At 41.7% G+C, this 13,587-nt stretch overlaps 2 protein-coding genes across 13 annotated transcripts in view; both read right to left on the reverse strand.

The window, feature by feature from the left end:
- The window catches only part of LOC107157133 (multidrug and toxin extrusion protein 1), a 612,661-nt gene that overhangs the window by 482,881 nt on the left and 116,193 nt on the right, over positions 1-13,587 (reverse strand). The gene's annotated exons all lie outside the window — the stretch shown is intronic.
- The window catches only part of Prpsap2 (phosphoribosyl pyrophosphate synthetase associated protein 2), a 151,897-nt gene that overhangs the window by 30,688 nt on the left and 107,622 nt on the right, over positions 1-13,587 (reverse strand). For 2 of the 12 annotated variants that reach the window (XM_048796274.1, XM_048796253.1), the window contains 2 exons: positions 1,579-1,727; positions 624-676 (listed from right to left, as the gene is read on the reverse strand). In XM_048796274.1, coding sequence (XP_048652231.1) covers positions 624-676; positions 1,579-1,727 — 202 coding nt within the window. Of the gene's footprint in view, positions 1-623; positions 677-1,578; positions 1,728-1,976; positions 2,073-4,977; positions 5,019-6,753; positions 6,936-6,962; positions 7,088-13,587 lie in introns of those variants that run through there. The other 10 variants (XM_015503438.2, XM_015503439.2, XM_015503442.2 and 7 more) reach the window with 10 other exon arrangements.

A 13,587-nucleotide genomic window follows, 5' to 3' on the forward strand; every position in this document is an offset into this window, starting at 1 on the left:
AGGAGACTGCTTGGGCCCAGGAGTCTGAGGCCAGCAAAAACACTCCAACTCCCCACCTCCCCTCCCCCTGTCCCCATCACCCCCATACTGGGCACCTACCACTGAGCTACATCCCATGCCCTTTTATTTTTTGAGACAGGGCCTCACTAAGTTGTCCAGGCTGGCATCAAACTTGTGATACTCTTGCTCAGTCTTCCAAGCAGTTGGGATTACATGGCATGTGCCATTGTGCCCAGTAAGACCCTGTCTTTGGGGGAAAAGAACAAGAACAAAAACCAAAAAACCCAACTGAAATTGCAGCCACACAGGATTTGCTTATCCTGCCTAAAGTGATGTCAATTCAACCAACAGCAAAGCTAATGTTTTCATTCATCTGACTGTCTGGTTCATATATTTATGCAATTATTATTAAATAAACTCTAAAACTGGCATTTGAGACCCACATGTGACTCTAGTTGGTACGAATGAGAACTAAAACATCACTCTCTTTCACCTTGAGTGACTTTTTGCTAACAGAATCGGACAACTGAGTCAAATTGTCTCAACAGTAGAGGATGAAGGACTAAGCCAACATGCCATATTCCCCCAAAAGATCAATGGTACACACGACCAAGATAGCTCACCTCGGTTAGGTTCCTGGTAAACCTGCACTTTGCCCATTTCCACCCCCAGCCGCCTAGAGAAGAGAAAGTGGGGGAAAAGCTGAGAAGGTCATAGAACAGACTCAATATCTCTATTATTTAAGGATGATCATAAATTGATAAAAGTAAAATAAAATAGTTATTCTTATTACAAAATTTGAAGTCAATATTAAATTGTTATGAGTTCACCTCCTGCCCTCTTACCCCCTCCCAGGTCTAGCCAAGGCCTATACAGTCCATCTCTGCCTGTCTTGCCTCCTATACTCCTGCTGCCCTCTGACCTCCAGCCCAGGTTCCTGACACACACCAATGCCTGCTCCTGCACACCAAAGGGCCTTGGAACCTGCTGTTCCCTCTGCGTGGAGGCCTCTAACCTTAGACCTCCATGTGTTGGCTCCTACAGGTTTCTCAATTTACTTATCATCCCCTCAGTTTAAGACACGTGTACATCCAAGCTAAAGTTGTACAACCTGCCGCATTCCAACTTTCTTGCTGCCTTCTTTGGCTCTCATACTTAAATGTAAACTTTGTAAGAAAGAAGAAAGTTGACTGGTCTGCTCCCTGCTAACCCCCAATGGCTAGGTCAAGGTCTTGTACAGAGCAGGGGTTTAATGTTCATTTAATAAATATCTAAAATTACACTGAAGTATAAGCTGTGAACTATTCTTATTCACTATACATTTCACTTTTCATTATATGAAAATAATCCTATGAGCACACAGCACCCAATGCAATCCCTGGCACTTATGAGGCACTTAATGGAGTAAATATGTAGGGAATTGGGATAATTTAAATAAAGGTTAGCTTTAGTTTATATGGATAATATATAGATTAACTACAACATAACTGCTTTCAAGCTTGACAATCACTGCTAATCTGATTATCAAATTTATATCACACAATCAATACAGATTTTAATGGTAAAATTATAACTCACTCGGCAATCTTCTTTGAAAGCTCCATACATGATGAATTAGAATTTGCTGAAAACAGCACCAGACCTCCTTTGGTTATGTTCATCTTGGTTTCTAATTCAGGTGGCGTCACACAAAACATCAAAACCTTCTTGGTTTTCCAATTCTGAGCCTAGAAGGATATGAAATGTCAAAATTGCCATATGATATAAAATATACCTGAAAAGATTTCTTAAAAATAGCAAATAACTTCTGCTGAAAAAAAATATTTTTCACCATAATGGTGCCTTTTATAGGGGAGATATATACATATATGGATAAACAGAAAGTTCATTTGAATTTTAGGGTTCCAAATTGATGGAAATAAGTCAAAAGACTTAAACTCATTTTCACAACCACTGGGAATAAATGATGAACTTACAAGAAAGGTGGAGCTGAAGAGCTCAGTGTTTTACTGTTTGCTGCTTAAAGTCAATTATGGACAACCTCCTTTTATTCTCTGACAACAAAATTCCTCCTGGATTAACACACAGAAAAATGGCAGAGCCATTAGCAAGGATGTGCACTGATCGATCCTTAAACAAAAAATATATGACCTATCTACACCCAGCTTTTCTTGTAAAACCTGTTTCCCATAAATCTCCCTGTGATCTTTTAGATGCCTCCCAGATGCCCGAGTCATGCATAAAACTGATCTTGTCATCTTTCTTTTCCTCAACTGGAACATGAGGCTGACTAGAAAATAACCCTAAGGAAAGTTAAGTGACCTCCCAATTGACAGGCAGCAGGACAAAAGTAAAAAGGCCCCTGGCCTAGAGGTCATTAGAGCTGAGCTTCTCATCTCATTTATTCTGGGCTGCATGTCCCTATTATGTAATGAGGATGCTGCATTGCATGGAGTATCAATAATCAGCAGGCCATGAGAGGACCCTTTTCCCAGAAAGCATAGTGCACTTCTTCCATTGAATGTTTACTTGGGGCAGCTGGTGATTATAAACAGGCTGAAACTCAGCTGATCCTTTTTGTTATTCTTAAATTTTAATTAAGCAAGTAACATGCAAACACATCCTCCTTGTCAAGATCTTCAACACCATAGTTAAGGCAAAAATCACCAGCCCCAACACTAGGCTTGTCCCCCAGAAGTGAGGGCTCCTGGATACCTCAGGCCTTTTCCATGCACTCACAGGCCTGACCCTTATAAAATATATAGATAAAACATACATTCAATGGTTCCAGCACAAAAAGGTATATCATTGCACAAATCTATACTTTTTCACCAAACAGTATATTTTGACAAGCTGGGTTAGAAAACACAGACCTATTCTGTTCTTCCTAACTCTGCCTAGTCTTGCATGGTGTGAACACGCCACTTTTAGCCAGGTCACCATCCTGAAGAGTTCTCATAGTGCACATATGCCATGGAACCATCCGGTCACAGGTAGCTCAGTGCATAGTCCCACTAGAGGGCTAGGAAAGTACACCTCCAGCCAAGAGCCCTCAGGGGGCATTTCAATCAGGACAGCCTAGGATTCTAAATCAGAATATATATGGGACTACATTGCAATTCATCTTAAGCCTATGAATTATAAAGAAAAATGTATGCAGGATGATCAAAGTCCTGAAGAGATCAAGGAGGAACACTGATGTCTACACCAAGGCTTTCAAGCAGGGATCAGCAAATACAGCCAGGAGCCAAATCAAGTCCCTCCAAAGCCATGCTCCTTTGTTTGAAAGTTGCTCCGGGATGCAACTGCAGGCTGGGCATAACTACAAAGCCTAAATATTATCTGGTCTTTTACAGAAAAGGGTGGGGTGGCTGACCACTGCTTTACAAGAGAGCACAGCATCTGCAAAGGATGAGAATCCATCAGAAAGGTTAATATAAATGAAAGAAATACTGCATCATCACCAACACTGGGTGGGAAGGGATCTTAGATGTCCTCTAACAGAGATGTCTGTTTACAAAAAGGGTAGAAGTTTAGAAGGAAACAAACAAAACTGTTTCTTCAGAAGTCACAAATTTAGGCTTCTGAGTCAAAATTCATGTTTGCATCTTAGCTTCCACTTCCCCTTAATTGACAGCGAGGCCTTGCTAAGTTACTTAAGACCTCTTAGCTTCAGTTCCCTTATCCATGCAAATTAGAAAACTGGTCCCACAGGGTTACTGTAAATTTTCTGCCAAGGATTTAACACATGGACATTGGACACATGTATACGCAGCAAATAACTTTCAACACTTTGGATATCTATTAAATATAATAATAGGTATGGGGTGGCCATATTTCTTTCTAACCTTCAAATAAGCTCCTAGAAGTACAAAAGTGTTCTTGAGAGTACTTGGAACAGAATGAAAATATTTTAGAGATACAAAAAATATTATATAAATAATTTAGACCATTTCTATTCAATCTGCTGTTAGTAGCCCATCTGTAGTTTCTTGCCAAGGAACTACGCCAAGGGCTCATCACTTCAAATTCTTCCTCAGAACATGCTGAGACTCCTTTCCCTGCACCCTCTATCCACTGCTTCTTGTCCTTTGAAGATTTATAGGAAACATCAGATTCCTTGTTCACAGGACAGCCCCCACCTTATCTTAAGATAGTTTCTCTTGATATTTCCTGAAGCATTTCCTTATCTCACATGGCTCAAATGCCCTATATCACCCTGACTATGGTATCTGAAGTTCCAATCTTCAAATATAAAACTAGTTTTATAGGCTAGTTTTAAAGGCTAGCCTCAAAAACACAATGATAGGACAGGCTGGTAGGAGGCTCAGTAGCACAAGGTTTTATCGTGAAATGGAGAATAAAAAGAGCATTCCCACTTTCCCCCTATAAGCTACAACTGCTTTTATGTTTATCCTAAATCTATTCTAGAATGTGTAAGACAGCATATGTGAAAACCCATCCTTTCCAATGAATCTTTGCATCTTTTAAAATGGAAATCACGCTCCTCTCTGAATGAGCTTTGAGTCTGCTGTTTCATGAATTAAACCACACTGCAAGAGTTCACCTACTGTGGACAGACTAGTAGTCATTTCAACATCAACCATTCTTTTTTTTTTTAAATTCGTGACCCTGCGTGATGATTCATATTGGAAATGAGCAAGGATGGCACAGAAGTATATCATTTTCCCACTGTGTAATACTCCTCTATCTGCAGATAGTGGAGGGGGGTGAAGGCTTGGGATTGCCTTCCACAGTTACTAGCTGCCAGTTCTGGGGCACATCCCTAGACCTTAATCTTTACCTTCCAGAAAACAGGGATAGAAACCTGGTATAAAACCTTCCCCACCAGAATTTAAAGTCCAGGCAGCAGAGCTTTTTTTTTTTTAAAAACTATTTTCTGCCAATATCCAATGTCTAGAAGATCACCTAGCATTTGACAGAGGCTCAACAAAAGTATGTTGAATAAACCCTCACCTTGTTGAGTTGCGGCGATTAACAAATGGAACTGAAGCAGTCTGTTAACAAAAAGGCATCAAAAAACAAAGGATTATTACTTTTATTAGTAATACACCTCATTCTAAGAAAATTTACTTTTTTAAAAATCAAGGGCTGGGGGTGCAGCTCAGTGGGAGAGTGGGTGCTTCATGCAGAGGCCTGGGGTTCAATCCCCAGGACCAAAAGAAAAAAAATCAATATTGAGAATTTACTGGTAAAATTTAAATCTAATTACTCTTCCATTCTTCTGTGACCCCAGGCACTTTGTTCATCTGTCATCATAAAGTTTTATTATCCCTAATGCTTAACATTTTCTGAGTGATCTGAACTTTTATGACAGCCCAATGAAACAGGTATGAGAATTAAACCCATTTTAGAAATGAGGAAGTTTATGGTGCTGAGGGTATAGCTCAGTTGGTAGAGTGCTTGTCTTGAAAGCCCAAGGCCTTGAGTTCAATCCCCAGCACAAAAAGAAAGAAAAAAGAAGAAAAGAAAAGAAAAAAAAGAAATGGGGGAAGTTTAGAGGTGAAAAACCTTACTCAAGGCTGCACGGCCTCTCAGCAGCAGACAGAACCTGATCTTGGCCTGATTTCTAGGAGTTGGTAGTATACAACACTAGCTGCACAAACTGTCTCAACGTACACAGAATATGACTTGCCACCCTGCTGAATTCCACATACAGTGAGCAGAAAAGGACGAATATCCAGATTTTGAAAAATGTCTATTGCAAACGTGCCTTCTTTAGAAAACGGTTTATATCAAGTGCCAAAGAAAGAATACAAAAGTTTAAGTATTTCCAACTTTTTAAATTTACCCCAAGGAAAGAAGGACAAAACTCTACGCTCAAGATGGTAACTGCAAGATTTTTTTTTTTTTCTTTAAAGAGCAGAAATTCTGGATATATGCAAAGGTTCCACAGTGGGGTAATCAAGTACAACTGATACCATGCACTCAATATAATAATTATTCAACACTATTTAAGCAAAGTTGCTTATGAATGGAGCAGAACTGGGTAACAAAGGTACAGACCAGGACAAGGAAAAATATGGACAAGAAAGATATTCTTTAGTGGAGTTCAATAATATGGGTAAATTATTTTTATTTGTATATTTAAATTCTTGAAACCAGAACATTAGAAATCATACTTCCTATTGCCCCCAAACCCTATCCCACATGTTCATCCTTTATACAACCTAATCACTCAAATTGAGCCAACATTAAAATAAATTTCTAAAAAATCCTTGTCATCAATATACTATATTGGGGTAAAACATTTTAAAGCAGAACAGTAGCTTAGAAAACACATCTCGGCGCTCCCTCAACCTCTGCGGGGTTGAGTATGGAGTGGAATAAAACCACTCTTTTGTAGGTAAACGTCCACGACTAGCAAGATCAAGCAAATTAAAACTCAGGTCTGCACGTACATTAGGGATGGGAGATGAGATCCCCTGCTGGCTCGGGACCTGCTTTCTGAAGGCCTCCCACAATCAGGAATTGTCTCCCCCAAGGCGCCTAGAGGGGGCGGGGGACCCCGGGGCCATGCGGTAGGTCCTGTCCCCGCCAGCCCACTCGAGAAGGAAGGAGGGAGAGAGAGAGAGGGGATCCCTAGGGGCGCGAGGCTGGAGTCTCCCTCAGTACCCGCAGCCTCCCCCGCGGGACCCAGCCCACAGAGCCGCGGGGCTCCTCGCCCCTTTCACCTGCCGGTAACGCCCGCCAATTCGCACCGCTACTCGCCGCAGGCTCCCGCCCGCCTACCTGGCCCCGACCCCAGCCCCGGCCCTGCCGCACCCTCCGCAGTCGAAGGAAGAAATCACGGTTCTCCAGGCGGTGTCCCTACGAGCAAAATGGCGGCCCCATGCGAAAGAACCGCATCCGCAGCTACTGAGAGGCCTGGGGACGACGTGGGGGAGGGGCCAGAGTGGGGCTCGACGAGTCAAGTGACTTGGGCTTTGGGCGTGGCCTACCTGAAGGGGAGGAGCGGGATCTTCCGGTCCAGGCGACAGGGGTGGGGCCACATGGAGCGAATGCTGGGGGGGTGCGGAAGAAGGTGGGGCCAGGAGCTGGGACCCGGAGCTGGGACCAAAGAGATGCCTGGTTTGGTTTTGTGGGCGTGGCCCTCCTCACGTAGAAGTATACAGTGGGCGTGGCTAGGGCGGAGTCCGGCCGACACGAGGGGCGTGACGGAAGACGGGGCTATGCCTTTTAGTGTCCCTGGGAGCAGGTAGGTCACAAGGATTATGTGTGAAGTGAGAGTGGGGCTTGGAATTGTAGGTGTCTGGGTTCAAGTCTTTATTGGCCTGCGACCTCGAGCAAGCCACTTTATCTCTCAATTTCCTTGTGTGGAAAACAGATGATCATAGAACCCATTTTATGGGATTGTTGAGTGGAATAAATGAGATACTTGCAGAGCTCTCAGCAAGATTCCTAGCATATCATAAGTGCTTAGTTGTTATCGTTTCTATTTGTTTTGCTGCTCTTTTCTTACGAATTGGTGCTTTGGGTATCCATTGCTTGAATTCTTTATAACTTCAATATGTTTACTCTTTATCATATGTATGATTGGGACCAGAAGTGTTTTGGATTTCTGATTTTTCCCTGGATTTTGGAGTATTTGCATATACACAATGAAATATGGCGATGGGACCAACTATAAACATGAAATTTGTTTCATATATACCTTATACACATAGCCTGAAGATCATTTTACAAAACATTTTAAATAATTTTTTTTTTTTCTGTACCAGGGATTGAAGCTAGGGATTCTTAACCATTGAGCTACATTTCTAGCCCTTTTTGTGTTTTATTTTGAGACAGGATCTTCCTAAGTTGCTTAGGGCCTCGTGCGTAAAATAAGTTTCACTTTGTATCATTCCTAAAGCAAAGGAGGGCAGTAAAACACCATGTTCCTGAATGTACTTTTTCTGTTCCCCAAACCCTAGCCAAGTTAAGGACACAATGAAAGCAAGCTGGGCAGTATACACATTATCTTGAAGGAAATTGGCTTTCTCTTGTGAACACTCAGAACTGGGCAAAATGGTGTTATCTGTCAAAAGCTATTTCTTGTATATGCCAGCACAGTTGCTTCTTGGACTGCTGCTCATACAAGTAAACAAAGCAAGCTAATGCTGATGTCACTGCTTCTGCAGCCTAACATTTAAAACCTCTCAGTGGGGACTGGTACAGAACTGAAGTCACTGTGGAAAGTGTGTCGCTCGTCCAGCCAGTTTCCACTGGACAAAATGCTGTGAGGGAGAAGAGGCGCCACTTGGTAAAACACTTTGAGGGATGGAGGTGCTGTTGGTCTGTCATCCCTGAACTCTCCTTGGAGCAGTTATTGATCTCTTGCAGGCTTTTGTCCGTAAACCATGTCTCCCATGCCATTTCTGGGCACTTTGTCTTTCCTGCAACCTACTCCACTGCACTTGCACAACTGGGCTGGGGATGAGACACAGGTGTGGAATTTTCCACTCATGGCATTATGTCACTGGCAAAACATTTTGGGTTTTGGAGCAATTTGCGTTTCAGATTTTTGAATTAGGAATGTTTAACCTATATTTGGGCGATGATTTGGTAAATATCCCTAACCCAACCCTTAAAGACTGTAAGCACCACAATGGCAGGCTTTTTGTTTCTCTTGCTGTTTGATGGTATCCAGCAGTGTGCCTGGCACAATTATGGTACTCAGGAAATGTCTGTTAAGTGAGTGCTCTTTGCTTGGTGGAAAGAAGACGAGCAGCAGCAAAGAATGATGCTGAGCTGGCTGCAGCTTATCACTGCTCGCAGGGGTCCATGGTGAAGTGGCTTTTCTCTCATTGGTTCCCCTCCCTGCAGGCACTAAGATTGTGTTTCCTTTGATCTCTTATAGCAGATACAACTTCTCTATTTGCTTTCCATTTTCCAAACACTCTGGAAACCTTTTGTATACTGATGTCAAATCTCCCCACCTCTTTATTCTTGGGATAGACCCTGTCTCAAAAATTAAAAATATGGATCAGTTGTACAGCATTTACCTAGTAAGCATGAAGCCCTGGGTTCAATTTCAAGTATAGGGCAGGGATGATGGGGAATGGAAGGAAAAAATCTTTGCTATAGTTTAATAGAAGTTGTTCATGGTGTAGAGGGACAGAATGATTCTTCTCTTTCAAATGATTATTGAAATGAAGGAAACAGACGTGGATGTCAAACACTAGGACCAGGTTCCACATCCTCTCTCCTCTCCATTGCAGAAATGACCTCCCAGAGATACCATTGTTTCTCCGAGCTTTCAGTTTCCTCACCTGAAAAATGGTAACTCATGTTGGTGACATGGAAAGTTTGGTCCCAGTGCCTAAAGTAAAGCCAATAATGAGGTTTTGAGAAAAAAGTTTTTTTTGCTTTGTTAGCAAAGGAGAGTACAGTAGACTCCTATCCCAGAGGCTGTGATTCTAACTGCCAGGGGGAGCAACTGGCTTTTAAAAAGGGGATACAAAAGCTAAAATGCAGCCGTGCCCTATCAGGACTACTTATTTGTAGCTTCGAGAGAGAGCTACTTCTCTGACCCACTTGTACCAGCCCCGAAGTCTGGAGCCTTCATTCCTGTGGTCATTGGGCTGAAGAACAAATAACTCTGCCTAGGACAGGAAGAAGGTTAATCTTGCTTCCTTCCCTCATGATTAAAGAGGGGGAGAGGGAGAAGAGGAAGGAAAAAACAGCTTTAAAATAAGCTACCAATGGCAAAGCAGCAAGGGTTGTGTTCAAGGCATGGAGTGGCCCCATTACGTCAGCAGCTGTTTAGGGGTTGGGTGAGCAATGACATATATATGGAGTCCAAGGAGTAAGGGGTCACCAGAGAAAGCTGTTTTGCAGCTGCCTCTTCACGCTTGAGTCCCTGGTCATTCGGCCTCTAAGGTGGAGTGGGACTGCAGCTAATCTGGCTGTGGGAGACAGCAGAGGCCAAGACCAGGTCCCCAGTCAAGGGATCCTTGGAAGTTTCTGTCATTGGATCCCTTCCTCCATCCTCCAACTTTTCTTTTTCTTTTTGCCCCTAAATGAAAAGACCTTCATTTTCTTTTATTAAAATATTTACATGTTACCAAAAAATCAAACAAGGAGAATTAATTAATTAATCTGCATTTACCCTATGTAGGTAATTACCTTTGATACTTTTTTGACTCCATTTTTCATTTGACAGTTTATTGTGCACCAGATCCCAGGTTGATGAATTTAGGTGGATGTCATTCATCATCAAGTGAACAGAATAGCTCAGACTGGGAACCAGCAGCCAGGGTCCAGATTCTTTCTCCTGTCTCCCCAGATGTGTGATCTCAAGTCCCTTTAGCTCTCTGCACCCATTTCCTCATCTACAAAATGGGAATGCTAATAGCTTCTACCTCATGGGGGGTTGTGGTGACCAGGTGAGTTATTAACCAGCACACAGATGACAACCATTCTCTATTAGCTATACATGGATGCTATTGTGGTATGAATGGATCATGGTTCTGTTAAACCAACCCCTAATTATGGGCACTTTTTACTATTGTATACAATCTGTATCTGTACCATTGCCCAATTATTGCCTCATGTCAAATGGCTAGCTGTGTGCTTACTTGAAAGGTGACACCCTTTCTACATTTTGTTTCCCAGAAAGTATATACTGATTTACATTCTCACCAGGAAGGTAGAAAAGCATGTGTGTCCCTCACCCTCACCAACACCAGGCAGTATCCATGTTTTAACTTGGTAGAGTGGATGTCAATGTTTCCTGGACTTTAAAAATCACTTGTCCAAATCAAGCTGCCTGTAGCTGTGCTGGCCATCCTGCTGCTTCAACTCCATCTCTGTTCGTTCACTCTACACATGTCAGGCCCAATGCCAAGACCTGGGGCTACAGCAGGAAACATACAAAACATCTCCTTCATAAGGTGGCCACAGTAGAAGGGCCATTTCATGTCAAGTGTTCAGCAAGGTTCTACTTTAATACCCAGTAATCTATGACTACAGTATTTTCAAGTAAGTTTTATTTATTTTCTAAATATATTACATAGTATTATTATCATCACATGTGGCATTCATCATCATTACACATATAATAATATATATTACATACTGTCATTACCTTTTTTAAGCAATAGACCTTAGAAGTTACTTTTCCTCTCTGACCCTCAGTTTCCTCATCTATGAGGAATAATACCTCCAGGCACTATTGAGAGGATGGAGTGGAGCCATGTATCCATGGTACCTGGCAACAAACCAAACCACAGTGAAGTTGAGATGGGCCACACACAGGTCCCTGTGGCAGCCTTCTACTGACAGACTCAGTGAACATCTGGGCTTCGAGCCTTTTGCAGGAATTGTTCTCACTGCAGCTATTCTCCTTGCACTGTTGGCCACACTGTGCAGAACCACAGCAGCAGCCCACCTGCTAGGACTTTGTTTCCATAACTGGAAAGTGACTAGTCAAAGGGTGAGGATTCCCCAAGCGGCACCCCAATTCAACTCTGTGGGGTCTCTCCCTGCCAGAGTCCAGCATCACAGCAAACGCTCCTCCCTCCCAAACCATATTTCTCTGGCTTGGTTAGTCTAAATCCATCATCCTGAGCTGGAGTCTTGGACCTACTGATCCCCTCCTCCATCTGGTCTACCACTGTCCTCTCTGGAGAGCCCTTTGTTACCACCCTTCAGGCCATTTCTCCTTCCTCATTTATTGGAAGTTACTCCCAGAGAAGCCTAGCAATGGGGCCTTTGACTTTGCTTCCTAGGGCCTCCAGGGAGTAAGGCTGGTATACCTCCTTCAGGGGCTTTCACTACTCACTTTATATTTTGTATTTGCTTAAGATAATAGCAAAGGAAGATGTTTTCCCCTGTTCACATTCTATCATAAGTGTTTGTATTAATCAGGAATCTTGCAATGAAGCACAATTCAAACTGGCTGGAAATGAAGAGTTGACAGGTGGAGTTTGTTTCATTTTCATAGTAAATGAAAGATCCAGCACTCAACTATCCCCAGAGTTTTGTGTTTCTCTTTAAGATTTCTCTGCATTTTTCTTCTTCAGTGGTTTTATTCTCAGCAAGCTCTACCCAGAATATATGAAAAACTTTTTAAGAATCAACAGTAGGGTTTACTTCATGCACACTAAGTTGTTCATGTTAATAATAAAAGAAAATAACAAGTGTTTTTAGGATGTGGAGAAATTGGAACACTTAACATTTCTGGTGAAAATATAGTGCATTCACTGTGAAAGACAGTGTGTTTTAGTCATCTTTTTCATTGCTGTAACCAAAAGACCTGACAAGAACAATATAGAGGAGGAAAAGCTTATTTGGTTTCTCACAGTTGCAAAGGTCTCAGGCCATAGACAGACAGCTCCATTCCTCAGTGCTTGAGGTGAGGCAGAACATCATGGAACTCAATAAGGACAAAATATATACCCCAAAAGCATGCCCCCAGGGACTCACCACCTCCAGCCACACCCTGCCTGTCTACAGTTACCACCCAGTTAATCTGTATCAGAGAATTAATGCATTGATTTAAGGCTCTCATAACCCAATCATTTCACTGCTAAACTTTCTTGAATTATCTCACACATGAGCTTCCAATAGACAAATATTAAAAGCATAACAGTTGGGCAGTTCCTTGAAAAATTAAGACAGAGTTAGCACATAACTCTTCAATGCCACTCCTAGTTACATGCCTCAAAGCACTGAAAACAAGATGAATATTGATAGCAGAATTATTCACCAATGGCCCAAAGGTTGAAATAACCCTAATGTCCAGCAGAATTATTCACTAATGGCCTAAAGGTTGAAATAACCCTAGTATCCATTAACCAATGAATGAATACACAAAATGTGGTCTGTCCGTACAATGGAAAATTATCCATCCATGAAAAGGATAAAACACTTATTTATTTTACAACATAAAAGAACCTCAGCAACATGATGCTAAATGAAAGAAATCATTCATGACAGCTCACATATGAAATGACCAGAATAGGAAAATACATTTAGAGAGCCGACCTGTGTTGCCAGGAGCTGGTGGAGGAGAGAAGAGGTAGTAAATGCTAATGGGTATCAGGTTTATCGATTTCATTTTTATTTTTTCAAAGAACCAACTTATCATTTTATCAGTTTTTAAGTTATTTCTTTTGTTTCAATTTCATTGATTTCAGGTCTGATTTTAATTGTTTCTTCTATTACTTTTGTTGTTGATTTGTTCTTTTTCTAGGGTTTTGAGATGTAATGCTAGGTAGTTGATTTTTTGTTTTAATGAGCTTAATGCAATGAACTTTCCTCTTAGCACTGCCTTCATAGAGTCCCAGAGATTTTGATGTTTTATCAGTGTTCTCATTTACCTCTAGGAATTTTTTATCTCCTCCCTGATGTATTCTGCTATCTATTGTTCATACAATATCATATTCTTTAGTCTCCAGGTGTGGCTTCTATTTTTTTTTAAATTTTATCATTGATTTCTCATTACATTCCATTATGATCTGGTAGAACACAGGGTATTATCTCCATTTTTTTTTTGCAGTTGCTGTGAGCTGCATATGGTCTATTTTAGAGAAGGGACCATGTGCTGTTGAGAAGAAGGTATATTTACTTGATGACGGA

This window comes from Marmota marmota, unplaced genomic scaffold, assembly GCF_001458135.2.
Source record: "Marmota marmota marmota unplaced genomic scaffold, marMar, whole genome shotgun sequence".
Lineage (NCBI taxonomy): Eukaryota > Metazoa > Chordata > Mammalia > Rodentia > Sciuridae > Marmota > Marmota marmota.